The 19946-nt window shown below is 41.1% G+C and overlaps 1 protein-coding gene across 1 annotated transcript in view; it reads left to right on the plus strand.

Moving 5' to 3' along the window:
• The window catches only part of tmx3 (thioredoxin related transmembrane protein 3), a 36535-nt gene extending 24727 nt beyond the window's left edge, over positions 1 to 11808 (plus strand). The window contains exons 14-16 of the mRNA XM_022748760.1: positions 1687 to 1816; positions 3427 to 3495; positions 8390 to 11808. Of these exons, the coding sequence (XP_022604481.1) occupies positions 1687 to 1816; positions 3427 to 3495; positions 8390 to 8659 (469 nt within the window). The 3' untranslated portion in view covers positions 8660 to 11808. The remainder of the gene's footprint in view (positions 1 to 1686; positions 1817 to 3426; positions 3496 to 8389) is intronic.
• Positions 11809 to 19946: the final 8138 nt, after the last annotated feature.

Raw genomic sequence — 19946 nt, forward strand, 5'->3', positions numbered from 1 at the left:
GAAGCCAATATCAAAAAGGTAAAACTAAACCACCACAGCTAGCTAACACTAGTTAGCTTAACTGTAGCTTAAGGCTAAAGTGAGAAACTAGCTAACATTAATTAGCTAAACGGTAAAATAAATCTAAAGTTAGAAACTAGCTAAACGGTAACTTCAAGGTAAAATTAGTAACTAGCTAACATTAGCATTCATCTGTTGACAATTTTCTAAATCAGTAACTCTGAAGCTAAGAAGGTAAAGTGTATCAAACAAGCTAGATAGTTAGCTACTGCTACTAACATTTACCTTCATTGTCTCAATTTGCCTGCGTGATGCGCGGGAGCAGAGAATGTCATGGTTTAGAAAATGGTACGGTCCACTTCAGGGGTGTCTGAAATCATAGAAGATCCAGGCATGAATATGGGAAATATATTCTATGTAATATTTACAATTACAGGTAAGAAGGATAAATGTTTCCACCCCTCTGAACTGTTGCTTTTACCTCTTTTGGAGGACGTCCAAGTTTTAATCACATCAAATATGAAAATGATATTTTAGGCCAATGCCAAACTAGGCTTGGATAAAGTTTCTGCATGCTTTTAATATAAAAAAAAAATATCAGCCCTAATTATATGGCAGCTGTTTTTCGGCAGCGGAAAGGGAACAAAATGCGTGCCTTCTGCCAGTTGTAATTCTATAGAGTACAGTATATAGCCCTTCATTATGGGCAGCAAACCCCCAGCAGTCCCTCGCACACAGAGGTGAATAGGCTAATCCATATTTATTTTAAATGGGTGCCATCTGTTGGAATAGGCTGAATGTCAGATGGAGATACACATTCATAACGAGTGTGTGTGTGTACACATGTAATTGCGAATCTCAGCTGGAAAGAGTGGCGAGATGTTGTGTGTTTGCACTCCTGATCTCAGCTGGGTGGTGGACTGGGACAGTGATGGATACGTGTGCATGGGTGTGCAATTTGTTGCCGCGTTGAGTCACACGGCGGGGATGTGAGGTGGCGGCGGCGGCATGATGGACTGTTTGTGTGCACCTGTGTGTGTGTGTGTGTGTCCGAGCACTAGGATACCTTATCTAAGCCACACTTTGGTGTTGTGCAAAACATGTGAAAGAGGGATTGTTTATTTGACCTTGTTTGTTATCTCAGAGTTTTGTAATTCCTCCGCTGATTTGTCAAAATAAGTGGGCCGGAGATGGAACGGTGTGTTACGCCTCCGCCTCTGTATTTTCTGTTCAAATGCTCACTGGACCACTGGGTGTCTTTGTATATGTTTTGTATGTGTCTCAGCATTGATGCAGAGTTGCTTTTCCCCTGGACCCCCTGCGTTTCACTTGTCAGCTGTAATTTGTAAAGGTCTCTTTAAATGTGACCGGCACAGACCCATAAAGCCCCTGAGTAGCACACTGTTTGCATAAAAGATAGAGGAAATGCCACTCTGAAATAGGCCAGGCTGCGTTGCCTTTTTTCCCTTTTGAAAAAAATCCCTTCTTTGAAAGAACACCCATGGGAAAAGTTAGGTTGCTCTGAGCACAGAGGGGTTTGTTTATCTCACTATTGTGTTACCATTTGTTCTTTAAGAAACCACAATTTGTTCCCATCTAATGATGCGCTTTGATAACGGCGAGCCAAGCCAGCGCTGAGGTTGAGAAGATTAAAAGCTGCGTTTCCTGTTTTTCCCTGTCCCTCAGCGAGGTGGCGGTGCCCTCTGTCGTCATCCTCAACACATCCAACGAGCAGTACTTCCTGCCCAGCGAGCCGACGGACACCCTGGAGCAGCTGGTCCAATTCATCAGCAGCGTTTTGAAAGGCTCTGCACAGGTCCAGATCTTCTCCTCTTCCCTCCCTCCCCGTCCCTCTCCTACTTCCTGTTTAGGCATTCAGCTCGGTGGACACCCCCCCCTCTCCCTCCCCCTTCCCTGGGGTTGTACCATTGTAATCACACCAGTAGTCCTCATTAATCAAGCATGTTGCTTTGCATTTTAAGTCCCCTGTGGAAAATATTTTCCCCAGATGAGGTATATTTCCAATCTCCTTTTACATGTTTAGATTTCATATTGCCGTCCCCCCTGAACAGATTATCCACAATAATTCCATCTTCTAAGTAAAACACCGAGATTACTACATGACCCTGTACTGTAGTATGCACACTAATCTGGAAAAGAAATGTCATCGCTTCCCCTGCGCTACACTTAACGTCACCAGATGTATGAAACCATAAGCCAAACAGCCAGAGGTCCTGTCCTTTTCTTTTTCTTTTTTTTTTTCCAGGAAAGGTCTTGGCTATTTTCTGCTTGGCAAAACAAACCACCTCCCACCAAATAAACAGCAACAGAAACCTCCATGTTCCCTGCAGCCAAAACTCAGGACAGTTTCATCCTCTTCACGTCATGCTGCTAATGTCTGCCAAGAGGTGCCTCGAGGCTGGTTTGTGCTCCGTGTAGAAACACAGAATAATGTGTGATAAATGCATTAAATTTAATTTTAAGATAATGCAAACTCTGCAAAAAAAAAAAAAAAAAAAAAGTTATAATAGTGTTAGACTTTAAGGGTTTGAATTTTTCCCTAGTCATGAGCAAAGTTGTAGAATTTTTGAGTGTATTTCATAACTAAGGTACACAGACGACGTGTTTAGCCACGCATGAAGCATGAACCAGCCAGAGGATGGCAGAGTTGACAGACTGTGGCATCGCTCTAGCAGATTTTTAGGGAACCGTTTTTTTTGTTTTTTTTTTAAAATCCCTACTCTCTGCTCTTGTGTTACATAGACCAACTACAATTTTTTTTAAGTCCTCCGTCTTCTTGCCTGTTTGCAATTAAGAAAGAACTCCAGCAACATGCTTTGAAAATGTTTCTAAAAAAACTTCTCAAACTACTTATGCAGTCCTCGCACGGCGCAGGCCTGTGCAACAGCTGCTTCCACGAAAATTATCTCATGCCCACCTTCAGCTCCTTTCGCACAAAGTCCTGCTTAGTCAGAGCTCACTAATTGGCCATCCTGATGAATTAGCATCAGGACAGATCACTCATTGACTGCCCAGGTGCTTCTGCCAGCAAATGAGCTCAGACGGAGCAGAACCGCTGGACAGTGAACAAACCGGAGTCGAGCACATCAGATAATTTTGTGCAGGGAAGCGGTTAATGAAACAATATTTTAAATGTCTGGGATGTTAGTGAGCGTATAACTGGGCACCTGACACTATATTATTCAGTGTGGGTACTGTGTGAGCAGTCGGAGAAGATTTTATTGACATGTTGACAATTTATTTTGTTTGCGGATTGTCCCCAAGTAATTGCATCACATTGTAGATGCCAAACTTAAGAATGGATGAAACCCTGCCTCTGTGCTACATAGGTGGTGAATATAAAAATTGGGATGGGCTAGAAATAGAAATAGCTGTGTTTCCATTCCATGATCTCTCTCCCTGCAGGCATATGGAGGCGATGGCATCATTCAGAGGATCAAACGTGTGGCCTTTGATGCCAGATCCACCATTATGGTAAGTTGCAGAGGGTTCCTTCTGGGCTGCTACATGTAGACACTACTAGAGAGTATTTCCTAAGGGTTTACGAAGCTCCAGGTTCCAAATGCTCAAACGTAAGTGCTTAAATGAAATGCACACGAGGTTAAATCTAAACCATTTAACAATGAATAATCATATTTATAATATATTAATAAACAAAATAGTTGAAAACAAGTCGGTCTGCAGGATATCATCATCATCATCATCATCGCAGTGCGCACTTAAAATAAAGCTCCAAAAACCACTTCAGATATATTCAGTTTTAGTTATTTTTTAAGTAGATATGGTACTGAAGCTTTACTTTAAGGAGCTACTTGTAAGTTTTGCTATTGCTACATAGCCAGTGTTAGCAACAGCTGTTAACTTAGCAGTCTTGCCAAGAGCTTCAGCCATTGTTGTATTTAAAAAAAACAAGAGGTCACACTACGTCATCTGAGCAGCGCTACCTCTTCAGGGCAGCCTGGGCGCTACAGTGACTCGGTATCGGAAAGTGACGAGGCGGTTTGGCCGGACTGGAAATAGCAAGTTAGCATGCTAACTTCAGTAGAAGAAAAAAAGTGATCGAAATAGAAGCAAAACAAGAGGGTTTGCTTTTCTACCTCTTGGTGAGTAAATGAATAAAGTTCGATGCTGAACTTGCAACGTTTCTTCTAGATTGGTAATTGAACAGCTGCTAATGCTAACGTTAGCTATGTAGCAAAAGCTCAACTTACAAATAGCTCCTCCACCTGGATTAATAGATTAGTTTGGCCACTTAGGAGCAGCACAACAAGCTGTAAACATAATACTCACATAAACCTTAATAAAGCTGATACAGGAAACTTCCAGCGGACATGTAGCAACATTAGCATTAATATGAAGTTGCATTTCTGGCTACCTGATGAATTTTAGCTCAATATTCACACAACTTTTAGTTCCGTGTTGTTCCCCACCAGCTGCCGAGGGAGATATCTGGGTCTTTAGCTGCTAAATGCTCCACTACTGTGGAGACACCACTTGGTCTGTTGTTGGCTGAACAACGCTCGTCTCTCTGTGGGTCTGTCACCACTGACCTACTGCTACCAAGCTAAGATAGCTTTGCTGCAGCTCAGCTGAAATACACGTTTCTCTTTACCTCTGTAATTAAACCATTCGTTATTACACGCCTCACCTTGACCGTGTTTGCCATTAAAGGTAAATACTATATATATATATATGTGTGTGTGTGCAACCTGCTCCAAGTTCTGTAACAGTGTAGGATGAATGCCCGAGTGCCCTTCATGTTCCCGCTGGGAGAATAGCAGCATTCAGAGGACTAGACTAGACGTACAAGTGAGAATATGCAACGCAGGCAGAAACAGTGTGGGACAGAGTAACGGGCAGCAGAGTCGGAGAAGGTGGGTCAGGAGGCCGAACTCGTTTTTCCTCCCACTTTTACTCTAAAGTAGTCGGTTCTTTTGGGAGAACTGGTGTTTGTTTTAGCAATGGTTTGATAGGAATGTAAATACAGCTGCGTTGTAGTGCTCCTCAGTTGACACAGTTGTACTGTAAACACGGGTAAGGCTTAACCCTGCCCTGAACACTGTCCTTAAGGGGATGTAGAGAACTCCCAAAAGAAAATTTAGAAATAAGCTGACATAGAAAGTAAAGTGGCTTAACCTCAAAGCACAAAAAAAAAAAAGCTTTTAGAAATATTTTTTATTGATGTTTTAATGCTTTTGCTGTCAGGTTTGACAGTTGGAATAACACCTGTCAGACATAGGTGATGGTTTTAATCAAAAAAAACAAACAAATTAAGCTGTTAAAAAGTGCGCAGGATTTAAAAACATTAATCTGTTATTTGCAGCTGCACAAACGTAAGTATCCATGTGTGAAGAAAATGCCGTTCTCCTCTTGTGTTCCTAAATTTAGCGAGCTGCAGGCATCATCGTGGCCAGTCCCGCTCACAGTGACATGATATGAAACAGAGCAGATAGGCAGCGGCCATCACCTTGCCCCTGGAGAGACGATCTAAATGCAAGTCTGACAGGAGCATGAGGAAGCAGCCACATTAGGCCCAATGACTCACAGCCAGCTGTGTTAGCATAGCATACCCATCTCTACCTCATCTAGCGTCACCGAGCACCGGCAATTACCATCCCTCTTCCAGTGGCAGTGACTGGAGGGAATGTGAATATTTCTTGTCTCCTCAGCTCAATGGCTGACAGACGTTGTGACAGAATACTCCCTTCTAGGTGCATTGTCTCTGATGGATCCTGCTATATTAAGGCCAGACGAGTCCTTTGTCACCAAGCTCATTTTAGGAAGATCTTATGAAGTTGTTCTTCAGTCACTCGGCTGCTGTTGAACCCACAGGAAATGAGGGAGTGTGGGTTTTGCAGCAATCGGACCGGTTCATGTCATAAAATTGTTCAATTTCATGTGGAGGTTCAGGACATTGATGTGAATGAGAGGTGTCTTTATCACGGCAAAGACTGGCTCCACAGAGAGTTAAATTCACAATATAAAAATAGATAATAATAGTAAATAGATGAAGTGACAATTAACATGTAGTGAGGTACCAGTGATTCACTATCAAGAAACATGTAAAGAGGTTTTTAATCTTGTTAACATCCATATGATGTTTTTTTATATAATACAAGACATAAGCAGTCAACCTTGGACTTCAATGACAGTCTCATAAAAACGGATTCAGACACGCAGGGATTCATACATCACAAAACTAAGGAACCAATCCTGTCAACTTGTGGAGACAAGGGGCGGGGCTAAATAAACCCGAAACCTTGTCAGTACAGATAACGAGAGTTTGCATTAGCACAACCGCTAACACTGTGTCAACCGCTGCCAGTTACAAGCTAACAAACAGCATAAACAAATAAAACGTCTTCTAGTTGCTGATTTTAGTCACAACAAACTCCCCAAGTCGCTCCGATGTTTCCTCCGCTAACCATCTTAATACGCACTGCTCTTTCACCGGTCAACCTAGCGCAGGCAGTGGTGGTGGGCGGGGCATAAGGCCTGATCCAGAAGCGTAGATGTGCTTCCAGCCCCAGTTTTTTATTATTCTTTTTCACTTTATATGTGGGGAAAACCATTTTAAACAAAATATTAATCATAGCTGAACATTTTTACATAGTTTAAAACATGTCTGGAGGGGAACTTTAAAGTATGTGTGTGCATAAATGTAGGTAAAACATGCAGTGGAGTTACAGTGTGATCATTTTTGGTCATGGGTGGCGATGGAAATATGATGCAGAAAATATCTTCAGACAGACTGGTGTATAAAGGTGGACCTTTTGCTTGTGTTTGAAGTGCGAGAGTTCTTTATTTATTTCACTTCAAACTCCACGATGTAACAGAACAAGAGACCCAAAGGATTGCACATAAAAGAGTAAACCTCTCCAATCTGGTCATCAGCGTAAAACAAAAGGAAAAACAAACATGACAGCAGAGTACAAGAGAGAACACAAACAGTATAACATAATACAGACTTTCTAAAATTACACGACATAAATTTAATTAATGCTACGATGTTACAGCGTGCCCCTGTTTCTGCAAATGATTTGTGACCTGCCTTCTAAACACAGTCGCTAAGCTTAATGGCGTAATGCAAATGAATGAATAAATGAATGAATAAAAATGCAGTACATCCGCTAAAAACATAAAAGCCTGTCTGCGTTTTCTCCACACAAACATTTTTTTGATCTGCCCTCCAAACAGGATTTTCAATTCAGTCTACATAATGGCTAATGGGAGGCTTTTTACTACTGCAAACACCGGCTGTTTGAGAGAGATGTAACGCTTATTCCACTTATTAGTAAATAGTCAGAAACTCACTCCAGGACCGCTCTGTTATACTGAACAGGCTTAGTGGAATAAAAGACATTGAGATTCATTATTAGGGCATTTTGTTGATTAATGAGTGAACTTAAGAAATAAGGTCAGGGTTGGGTTGACTCATTAGAGCTGTGGGCCACTGTCTGTGCTTCTCGTTTCCTCTAAGCACTCATCATTTACAGTGCACATGGCAAACTACACATGGCGCCTTCATTAGATTCTGCCCAGAGCGCCAGACACTTAGCGGCGAACATTACATTACATTTTGTTTTTCTTCACTGATTCAGCTTCACATTGTATTCATATGTCAGCTCCTTGTTGTTGTGTGAAGTTATTGAAGAGGGAAACAATAACTTCACACAGATGTCTTCAGACGTATCTTTCTGCAAAGGCCATACTCGGAAATATTTTTTCATCCCGTTATTTCGAGATAACAAAGCTTTGTTTCTCGGAGTAATTAAGTATCCTATCTCGAGAAAACATAGCTTTGTTGGGATAAAAAAAGAAAAATTGAATCGAATTGCTAAAGAACCTGGAGATGTAGCTAGTGACGAGTGTGGACCGCCAAACAAAGTATTAATGAGGTAACACTTGTACGTCCTCCAGGGTGCGTCAGTGCGCCGAGCACACTTCAACCCGGTGTGAAGTAGTTCCCTAAGTTTAAATGCTGGAACTGCCTTCTGACCCTTATCACGACACTGTGCACACTTAAGTTGATTGGACTGTCGAGCAAATTAGCATTTTATCAAATTAGCACACAGTGACTCCACCGGGGGAGCTGCAGGTCAGGAATCTTGCCTGGAATAAGACCAGATCCTGAGTTTGCAAGTGAAAACGCTTTTAATTTCAGAATGTCAATATATTTACATTGTTTGCACAGTAAAAAGAAAGCTTGTATATTGTCCTCACTATCGTCCTTTCTCTCTGTTTTTCTATTGTTCTTCTTCTCTGTCAAACTTTACTTTTGTCACCGTACTCTCCCTCCCTCCCTCCCTCCCTCCCTCCCTCGTCCCCTTTTTTTGTCTTCCTTTCATCTTTTCCTTTCCAACATCAGTCAGTGTTTCGCAGCTCTCCACTGCTGGGCTGCTTCCTGTTCGGCCTACCGCTGGGTGTAATTAGCCTGATGTGCTACGGCATCTGCACAGCTGAGTCAGATGACGGTTCGGATGACATAGATGCGCTCAAGAGGGAGGGCCTGACTGACGAAGAGGAGGAAGAGGAGGAGGAGAGGCAACGCGCCGCTGAGCTGGAGGGCCCCGAAGAGGGAGAGAACGAGGAAGAGGACGCTGGAGAGAAGAATCCTGGGGAGAAGAAAACAGATTAACGCAGGGGCTCCACATAGAGGATGATAGGCCTAGTCAAATGCAGTGAAATGAAACTCAAAGACATATCAATGTATTACTGTTCTGCTTTGGTTTTCATCTCACTTCCCATCAAAGCCCCTCTAGCACAGACTCTCCTATCTACGAGTTGAGTGTAAGGTCAGCTGCTCAGTGAAGCCATCGAATCACGTTTAAAACTAACAGCCTTTCCAGTGACGGAGTGTAAACACGGGATAATAACTTTATTTGTATCGCACTTTTCAAAACAAAGTTACAACAAGAAGAAGTTACAAAGTTGCTTCACAGAGCGATGGAATAACGAAAGATTAATAATGAATAAAAACGTAGCGTAGAAACATTAAGTTACAATAAATATCACGAAACAAAATCAACGAGAAAGACAGGAAGTAGATTATTAAACATTAAAAAGTCGAGTACCTGTCGCCTCTAGTCACTAACCTCGACCATGTTACGAGAAGAAGGGATGGCTGTGAACCAAACATACACACTTATTTATTATGATTCAACCAACCAGTGGTCTATTCCATGTGACGTGTGACCCTTTCTCTGACATCGTTAGGTCGTTGTTTTGAAACCACTTTAACGCCCTCACTGTATCTTCTTTTTATTGTCACATCCCGCTCTCTTCTGGTTTTTATTTTAGTCTACTTTACTATAATATCCTACAGTAGTAGAAACCGATGACTCTTGCCTTCAAATCGAATAGAACATAAATACACTGAGAGATTTTGTATACCTCTGCCCCACCCAACCCAAAGTGTAGGCTCATCATGTATAGTGATTGATGTGTGTAGAAAGCATAGGGAAGTGCCCAAGAAGGAAAATCTGCCATAAATGAATTGTGCTTTTTTTTTTTTCTTTTCTTTTTTTTTCTATTGTCCGATATTGCCTGAAAAAATATTTCCTCTTCTTTCTCTTTAGGGGTGCAAAGTGTCAAGACAGTCACGCATTTCAACTTATTTCTCACGCCAGCCACCTGTTAGTGTCCATTTATGGCGACAGCTGATGGGGGGGGGAAAAAGCTGGAATGGTAATTGGTATCAGTCTGTCTGGTACTGGAATATGGCAAATGCACTTTTCTTTCTTATTATTTTTTTTTTTTTACCCATTTCAACCCAACATGACCAACCTGCGAAAGATTCTTATTTATAGATGGGTTGTACCTATACAGCAGACTCCTATAACATGCATCAGTAGCTCCTGCTGCTCTTAACAACTCATATTCCTCAGATAGACTGACTCTGTCTGTTTCCATATTTCAGTCTGTCCTCCATCACTGGTTTCTATATTGAATTCAGTTGGCAGGTTGACGTTTACATCCTGATGCACTGAGACATATACTAAGCACACAAAATATTAGGACTGTCTTCCTACTCCTGAGTTCTGCCCCTTTTTTTGTTACAGTACCACTATTGTCAGTCGGCTACAGGCTTAGAAATCCTTCCCTATCCTATTTTCATACCCTCGTGACCAAAGTGTATGTAATAGCAGAAATCAAGTAAGGGTTATTGCTTTCTCTTCAATTTACCTGGCCGCTTATTTCATGAAAAAAAAGAAAAAGAAAAAAGTGTTCCTAATATCTGCTACAGCGAGCTTGATACCATTTTGATGAAAAACGCACAGTTGGATTTGGGGCCAGTGGTGCTTCAGTGGCAGCTCCGGCAACTTAAAGCACCTGAAAACATGTTTTTATTATCTTTATAGTCTAATGTGTAAAATTAAATATCTTGTGTTAAATTATCAGATTTGATTGACATTGGCATTTCCGTAGCAACGAAAGCCAATTTCCCAACAGCCGTGGTTAGATTTTGCCCTTGATTGGTGCATGGGAATACTTGATATTGCCTTTTTTTTCCATCAATACGAACTGTTGAGAGGAGCACTGTCCAAACACTGATTTAATTTAAAGCAATTGTGGGAAATACGCTTATTCACTTGCTGAGAATTAGATGATAAAGTTAATGCCACTCTCATGTCTGCATGGCAAATAAGAAGCCAGTTTCCTCTTTAGTTTTTGTACAGATTAAAGGAGCTATTGTACGTTCTGCTATCGCTACCAAAGCTAGCATTAGCATTAACAGCTGTTTACTTATCGGTCTAGGAGAAACGTTGCAAGTTCAGTGTCAAATTTCATTCCTTTATTCACCTCTAGCGGTGGAAAGCAACGCCAATGTCATCTCTTGTTTAGCTTCTAGTTTGATCGCTTCTTCTGCTGAAGTTGGCATGCTAACCAGCTAGCCCCGTGCCATCTCATCACTTTCCGATACCGAGTCACTGTGGCATCCCGTCTGCCCTGAAGAAGAAGCGCTGCTCAGAGGGCGTTTTATACGCTCTTGTATTGTTAACGCAATGATGACTGAAGCTCTCGGCAAGTGACCATCAGCTGATTGGCTGCTCGCTCTAGTTTCATGAAAACTGCAGACATGAGAGTGGTGGCGATCTTCCATATATTTAATGTACAGAGCTCCGAAGTTAAGTATACGCTTGAAAAGAGTAAAAGAGGATATGTATCAAGGGAACTATCAATACATGGTGATGAATGAGCGTCAAAGTTCATTCTTGACCTTGGGAACAGTTAACAGAGTAATCCTGACTCAAGAGGTTGACTTCTTAGCTTTTTCCTGAGCTTTCAACCACACGTCAAGTAGTGACAGCTGAGCAGACGACTAAGCAGACCTCGAGTTAAGATAATTTTCAAATGGTTATGAATGTTTTGAGCTGTTTATTATATATTTGAGTAAAAGCAATCCCTAATCCTTACCCCAGTTCTATAACCTTTTTACAAAGTGTAGCCGAGGAATAAGATGGTTTCAGGTTTCGTTTTTCATTGTTACTCATTTCATTGTGCTTTTGCAGCTCGGTATATCTTGTATCTTGATTGACTTAGGCACCTCAACCTAAGCACACCTGTTTTTTTTTTTTGTTTTGTTTTTTTTTATATATACAGAGGTTATCTGTATTATTACTGTGAAACTGCACTAAAGGAAACCATGCCCTCGTCTTGCCTTCTGGTCTTTGTAGTTGCCTATCATTCTCTGCCAAACTTCCTCTTTGGGTTTGAATTGAGAGTGTCACACTTTATTACAGGTTTGAAAGATTGAAATAAAGATTGTCCTCTTTTTTTCTTGTTGACTGGTATCTTTTGTCATGTCTGATATACCTCTCTTCCATTGTGACATCTAGTTCTTCATCTATCTCCAGTTATCACTCGTATAAATGTTTTTTTTTTTTTCTTTTCTGCCAGTCCGATTTTAGGTAGAGGTGTCTACTCAATTATGGGAGAGATAATCATATTTTTGGAGATCTAGGTTTAACCGCGGCTGATTGCATTGCTTGATTTGAAACTCATTTATTTCTTCTCTTTAGGGAATGACAGGGCTCTCAAGTCAAACTGAGAAACGTGACTTTACGTAATGAAAAAGCACATTGTCACAATATACTTCCTGAAGCCTGGCCCTCACACTGATGGGGGGGGGCAGCAGGCAATGTGTTGCTGTTGGGAAGTTTGATTGGCTGTTTTCAGGTTTGACAAAGGAGGGGAACGTTCATTTTCCATTGGATGTCATTTCAGGGATAAATTACCACAAAGGGGGAGATAATATATTACTACATCAGAATCAGTGTCATTGAGTGGTGCTGATGCAAAAAGTAATTCATCGCTCAATTACCTCGCCATATATTCTGAGAATGAGTTTCATCGTGTGGCAAATGAAGGAGGGCTGCTGTCTCTTTTCTTACAGAGAACCAACAATCTTGTGCACCAGACAAGGTCAATTACACTTTGCTGCTAGTTCTGACGCCTGTCTTATGTTGAAATGGCAAATTAAGGCAAGATAGTAATCATCTCATCTCTGACTCACACGGGAGGTATTTAACGGTTTGGGGTGGCCTGTAGGGTCAAGGTAAGATGGTTATTCTAGTTAATGCTTAGGGCTTGTATTTCAAGGTTGTTCTGAGCTCAGTTTGTGCCACTCAAGATGAGAAATGGCTGATTAGCTTTGAGTCTTTGCAGATCCTATTAGAAATGCATTTTTTTTTTCCCTCCATTATGGCTGATAGATGGCTGCAGCTGCTAAAGTCAATCTGTTTTCTGCCATTCAAAAAACAAAAAACAAAAACCTCAAACACACAAATTGTTGGTGCATTTGCCCTTTTCAGATATCACATCCCATCAGAAGACCGCTCGCTTTTGTATGTGTGTGTTTTCCCCCCCAATCATCAGCAGTTAGATAATTTCTCACAGCCCCGTCTCACTATTTCTGGTGCTGCGATTTCACGTCGACGGTTCAACTGGGTTTAATAGCCGCTTGTTAACTTGTCAGAGAGATGGAGCTTGTTGCTGTTGTTTTCCTCTGAATGACCTGACATTTTGAGAAAACTTTTCTTCAGGGCTGTGTGAAAATGACTTCATGCGAAGATGTTTGCTGCCCATCAAAGCTGTTACAGATTCTCCTGCATCAAAAATCATCAAAAGCACACACACACACTCCTGCAGAGAAAGCCAGTGGGAAATAAGGTACGGGGATAACAAATTAGAGTAAAAAATACACCCCATTTCTGAAAAATAACAAGTAAAAAGTAAACAACGTTTATCTGAACTAAGCATTAAAACTTCATTATTTTGATCAGCAAAATGGAAAAAACTCAGAATATCATGTACATTTTATTGTACTTTGGGGTTTGTAACATTTAACTCTCTGTTAGTGATTATCACGGGTCGTGTGCATACACCAGCTAGCTAAGCTCTCGGATAGTTAGCTAAGCTAATCAAGCAACCGGGTGACCAGACGTCCCCTGTTTTCGGTGGCCTGTCCCCGGAAATGTCCGCAGTTTGTGAGCTGTCAGTTAAAAACCGGAAAGAGACACGTGCAGCATCAGCAGACAGGCAGGTGTCTAGCGTTACGCTTGATTTGGCCAACAGAGAGGGCTAGCTGCTAGCTATAGCTATAGCTTCACAAATCCTCCTAAAAACATCAAGAATAGAGTTATCCAATCAGGTTTTTATTTTATTTTGTTGTTGTTGTCTCTAGGCAGAGAAAGGGAAATCTTGCTCATTCATTGGTTAGGAGTTTATAAGCGGGAAGTTACCCCCCCCCACCCGGAACTTGAAGAAATTGTTTTCATGTTGGACGAAGTGAAGAAGAAGAAGACGACGCTTGACGGTCTGAAATGGACTTCACTTGACAATATTTACAACTTGGAATATTTTTTTTTAATGGAAAACCCGTTTGATTCATTTGATCGGTGGACCCTTCAGGATTAAGGGAATAAAAACAATCGAGGAAAAGACAGACGATCGGACTTCAAGATTGTCTCAAAGGTAGGGGGAAGCCATTTTAACCGTATGTGATATATTTTCCACCTAACTGGAAATGGCAACGGTTTTTATTTCAGCAAATCTGGTTATCTTTGTGTTGGTTGAAAACACTGTCTCCATTTTTCTTTTTCTTTTTTTTAACTGTTTCAAGCTGACATCATGAAACAAGAACCCTAGTCAAAGTGTCAAATATTTAAACATACATGATATGATACGATGCTAAAAGACTGATGCTAGCACCCTAACAAGCCATGTTAAAAGACAGTTGAAGAAATAAACTTTTTTTTTTTTTTATTGCAGTGTGGATGCAATATGATGACGTGTCATTCCTGTGTCCCGGACCCTGTGAACAAGTCCAAGGCTGAATTTCTCTCCCAGTCTGACCATGGAACCAATGCTAGTCTGGTTTTACCAAGATGGAGAACCCTAGGATCTGCTAAAGAGCTGCCAAGGATAAAGCTTTTCACCTGGATGTGTAAGTAACCTTCATGGCTATATAATGTTACATGTCTGTTTTCATAAGTGACTGGCACAGTAGTCATGATAATGTTAGCTAACTTGCTGTTACCATTGTTGTGAATTAGTTTGGCAGATGTTGCTATTGCTTGCTAGCTAACTGCCAGAGCTGTGGAGCAGCAGGTTGTGGCTAGGATGTTTTTTGTTGGCTGTCTTGTTCACAGGGTATTGAGTTGTGCTTATTGTTGTGCGTTTAATTGTTGTGTGTTCAGTTGGCTGACAAAGCATTTGTTTTGATCTGAGATGCTGGTGGTCTAGTGTGACATCCAGTGGCAATGAAGATTGTTTACAGAACTGTGCATAGCCCAATACACAATCACTGTGGTTACTCAAATAAAACACAGGAAAATAGACCTTGATTGATCAAAATAGAAGTAGTATCTGTTCCATCAGATGACTGAAAATGTGGCTGAAGTGTTTTCTGTGAAGACACGCTGTTATCTTTATGCTAATTTTTGCATTGTTGTATTAGAGCAGACTTTCCCTGCTGACTATTCACTCCCTAACACTTTTGATCTTATGGGTTTTGAAAAGCTACAGTAAAAAGTCAACACCCTGCAAACTCTTTATACTCCGAATATTACTCTTACTCTCAGAGCCAGATGTAGAGAAGTCCAAAGCTGAGCTATGACTGGATAGTTGGTGCTCAGGGGAGGGGTGTAGCAAACGGTCAATTATAAATCATTAAACTCAGGACGACTGCAGCTCAGCGCCTCATCTACAGTCCATATCTTTGTTTGTGAAAAATCTTTATTTATAGCTGAAGCGCACAAATGATGCACAGCTCTGTTGAGAATAACAAGTGCACGGCCCATATTATCCCTGTCACCTCTAAGTGCACTGTAAGCATTTCCCAGTGGAGTGTTTCTGCTTATCACTCTGCCAAGGAGCCGTTGCCACACAGCAGCTGCCTAATGATGTTGCCTGGGTCATGATCATTTACTGAAGGGACCTGTCCCCTCGGGGTGGTCAGGGTGACTTACAGTACCTGAGACGTAACTTGTTTCTGGAGGAGGTGACATGTGCCTGAGCGCAGCTGCTGATGCCGTCACTCCCACCGTTGCCACAGGCAATTTCCATCTTCCAACCTGATTATTCAAAGAGCATAAAAATCAGCTTTCACAGTCGAGGACCACAACAGGTTCATCAACACACGTATGAGTGTTTGCAGTATGAGCATGTGTGTGTGTCTCACAGCTTTCATAGCTTGTGTTTAATCCTTACTCCCTTCACACAGATGTTCAGGATCGTTACGTGACTCGCCTGCTGGGTCCAGAGCTTACTTCCAAGCCCCCTTATAGTGACTGTAGCCAGCTGAGTTTTAATGACGGGTACAGTCACAACACTTAAATACACTCATGCACTCTCACTGCTGATGTCAGTGCTCAGGCAACAAACTGCAGAATTGGGAGGGTGTGTGGGAACCATCTCTGAATCCCTGTAACCCCTAAAAACTGGATATCTCAGGAAGTACTACTGGGGCATGAGCTAAGTGCTATATTCTGTGAAGAAAGTAGGATTTATTTAAGTTAAGAGCTTTTGCACCATAATCCTTTCAGGGCCTGTCTAGAACATTTTGAATGGGTGGGGCTATAAGCTCAGAGGAGATGGCTGTCTGTTTATATAGAGTATACTATACATCATATTCTCATATGTATCTGTATTCATAAATAGTGAGCTGACCACATAAACCCTTAGATGTTTTTCTTAATTTAAACAGGATATGAAACTGGATCAATATATTTTCGTACAGTGATCTTAGATTCATTGAGTAGTAGTAGTGGTGGTTAAAATACCTGTAGCTGAAACTGTGTGTTTGACTTGTGTTACAGGTTTAATTAGGGTCTGGACCCACACTGGTGTGTTAAATTATTTACTGCTCGTTTGATGTCTGATATCAACCTTTTTATCTTTTATAGCAGCTGCAGTGTTTTATGTATCAGTGTTAGTTTTCTTATCGTGTCAGCACATGATGTGATCTGATTTGATTCTGTGCTAAAACATAACACACTTGACCAGATATTCACAAAACAAGGAGACAAACGCAGGCTCATTCAACTGTGGGGCATAATCAATCAACACAAATCATAACTTAAAGGACTTTGTAAACTTTGCAAGCTTCCAAAAGAGAGTTAAAGGAACAGTTTTGACATTTTGGGAAATAAGCTACAGCCAGGAGATGGTTAGCTTAGCATAAAGACTGAAGGCAGGGGGAAACGGCTAGCCTGGCTCTGTCTATAGTTGTGGTTATGTGCTGGACTACTTCTCGGCTTTTGTGAAATTCATCTTATTAAATTATATTAATCTTTACACTAACATAAGTTAAGCTAGGCTAACTGTCTCCTGACTCTAGTTTCATACTGAACCCCCGCAGGCCAACATCGTTAGATGTTGATATTTGGTTGAATGTAGGTTGTGACGCCTAGTGACCAAAATTTAACATCCAATTCCGATGTGAATTTGACATAGAACACTGACGCCAGCTCATGTTGATATTTTTATGGTTCTAAGTTGTGTTGTTAAGTAACTCAAATCCAATGTCTTCCAAAGCATGTTGACTCAAACCCGACAGAGGTTTGGTTGACAAAGAATGAAACTGCTACTTCAACATGAGGAAAAGCAGGAGAAAGTTATTCTGACAAGTGAAACACAAACTTTATTTTGAGCATGCTTAATTGTGGAGTGACAGATTCCTAGGAGGGACAATCCCAGCCTTGCTCCCTCCCCTGCATCCTCATGACACCAGAGAAAAATAATGCATTTAAAATCTTTACCAGATGTCTTTTTGAGAGATTGTGTGAACAATGGCAAGTCAAGTAGAGACGACTGCTCCTGATGTGCTCTTCTTTGGAACAGCAGAGCAAAGTGCTGTTAGTGGTCATTACTGAGCCCACTTTAGCTTCCAACACCACGGAGGAATAACAACACGGCGCCTGCAGAGAGTAATAACATCTTAGTGCTCCTGTGGCCACATTTGGCTCAGGCCAGTGGTTAACTTTGCAGTCTAATAGGAAATGTTTTCTTTTCAGCTCCCTCTGATAGCTTTTTAATTGCTTTCAGTGACACTGTCACCTCTCTCCCCCAATAGCCCGCAGACCATGTTGTGTTTTCCACGACAAGGGAGCTCTGTAATGTAATCATGAAATAATCATAATTAGGAAAACATAATTGTGAGCAGTTATTTGGTATAAAATGACCCAGAGGTACAAACTAATCTCTTAAAATATATTCTTGTTGATAGTAGATGACGTAGGAACGCATTTAAAAACAAGCAGTAATCAGGCTTGAGGGTTATTACTGTTTATAAGGACCACAACAACCAAGTGTAACAAACCCCTGTGGGCCTCCTGTTGATACTTCTGATAGAAACCTTCTGGGTTGTAATAATACACTGGGCTGTTTTCTGGCTGTTGCACTGAAATATTGTTATTGCATTAGGCTGAAAGGTGTTTTTAATATTCTCGACTGTGGGACACGTGGAAAAACACAAAGTAACCTAAAACGATCAGTTGCAAATGCGTGAATATGATAATCACAAACACGAGGCGACATACGAGACACGAGAACCTTTAGTGATTATAGTGATAGATCAATAGCATCGGTTGTTTTCTGTAAACTGATTTCCTTTCGCATTCAAAATGTAACTGAATCTGTCTTGGTGCTGACATGCAAAAAAAAAAAAAAAAAAAAAAAAAGATTCTTTTGAAATTTTAATGAAAACAGACAACGCTGAGACATTCACAGAGACCACTAAATGTCATTTTCCTGTTTTTCAACTTCTGCCGTCTACTGCCCATGAAAGCCAGGCGCAGGTTCAGGCAAGGTACCGGAAAACGAGTTGGTCTGTATAATGTGTTCCAATTACAGCCGTTGTCCTTTTTCTTTGTGTCGAGTGTCAGACCTAACAGATTTTCTACATTTCATAATGTGAATTATGCTCTGGTCAGTGCTAATTGGCTGGCTTTTCATCCTACCGCATTACCTTTTATCTATAGTAGTGTCACCCAGAGGTCATTCACTGGCTACAGATACAGTGATGCTAATGAACCAGCTTTTCTTTTTCTTTTTTTACCCATAAAGATAGCACTGATCTGAGTGAGATGGTCACTTTTGAATTCTTTATACAGGAAGATAGAACAGAGAGCTCCTTGCCTTAATTTGTGAGGACATCATACTGATAAAGATCTCTTTTTAGTACAAAAATCTTTTAGTAGTGTTACACCTAACTTTCTTTATTATACTGAATATGTCAAGTCAAGTCAGAGAGTGTATTCAAATGCAGGAAATATGGTCACAATCTCCCCTTCCTGATTTACAGCGTTGAATAACCGGAGGTGTTTTTGCAGAACATTATGATTTCATAGTGAAGTTGTTAAATTGAGTTATAATTAGTAGCAGCAGTAATAACAAGTGAGTGTTTGTGTCAAATCTAAACAAATGTCTTCAAGGTGGTCTTGATATACCACATATTAGAGGCAAAAAAAAAAACATGTTATGTGAGGTCATTGTGACTGTGAACTTTGACCTTTTGACGCCCAAAATCTAATCAGTTCATCCTTCAGTCCAAGTGAATGTTTGATGCCAAATTTGAAGAAATTCCCACAAGGCGTTACTGAGATGTCACATTCACAAGGCCGAAACCGGTCACTGCAACCTTGACCTTTTGACCTTTGACCCTCAAATTCAGTCGATCAGTTTACTGAGATATCGCATTCATCAAACTGAAAAATATAATGCCTCTGTGACGCCTCCGTGGGGCCTCTCGTCTGTGAGGAGTCTCACTGTGGTAGTTGGACATTTTCCACTGTTCAACACTAGAACAAACAAACAAAGTATTTTAGTATTTGGTCATTATAATGCTGTTTATTTTCTTGTCGTTTGAACGTGTCAAGTTTGCATTCGTGCCAGAGCAGCTGTTGTGAGCGTTGTATTGTCACTGTCGCTATAATTGCGAGCTGAGTTGTGTCGTCCAGCAGCTAATGCGGATCGAAACAAACACCCAGTGACCTACTAAGTTTCCGCAGCTTAGCAAACAAAGGTAGAAACTCAAATAATACGTCCTGAAAACGGCATCAAAATAAAGTGAATACCGGATATAAAAACAACCCCACAATGTCATTGTCAGCCGCCATTGCTTTTAAGGCAGTGACATGTGCTCTCTGTGGGGACACGAGCAGCCTGGATGAGTGGTGCAGAAGTTGTCAACCATCCAGATAAATCTTCTCAGAGCTCCACGCTGCTTAGACCACCCAGGAGGATCTAGCCTGGAGGTTCGTCAAGGACAGCCAGAGGCAGATTTGGAACTGGCCCTCAGCCCTGTTTTTTTTTCTTTTTTTTTTTTAAACCAAAACTGGGTTGTCTGCTGTGGCTCCAGTTCTGTGCGTCTCTCTGTGTATGATGTGAATGCCCCTGTGGTGTAGCTGCATATAGGGCAG

This window comes from Seriola dumerili, unplaced genomic scaffold, assembly GCF_002260705.1.
Source record: "Seriola dumerili isolate Sdu_G_001 unplaced genomic scaffold, Sdu_1.0 BDQW01000129.1, whole genome shotgun sequence".
Classification (NCBI taxonomy): Eukaryota; Metazoa; Chordata; class Actinopteri; order Carangiformes; family Carangidae; genus Seriola; species Seriola dumerili.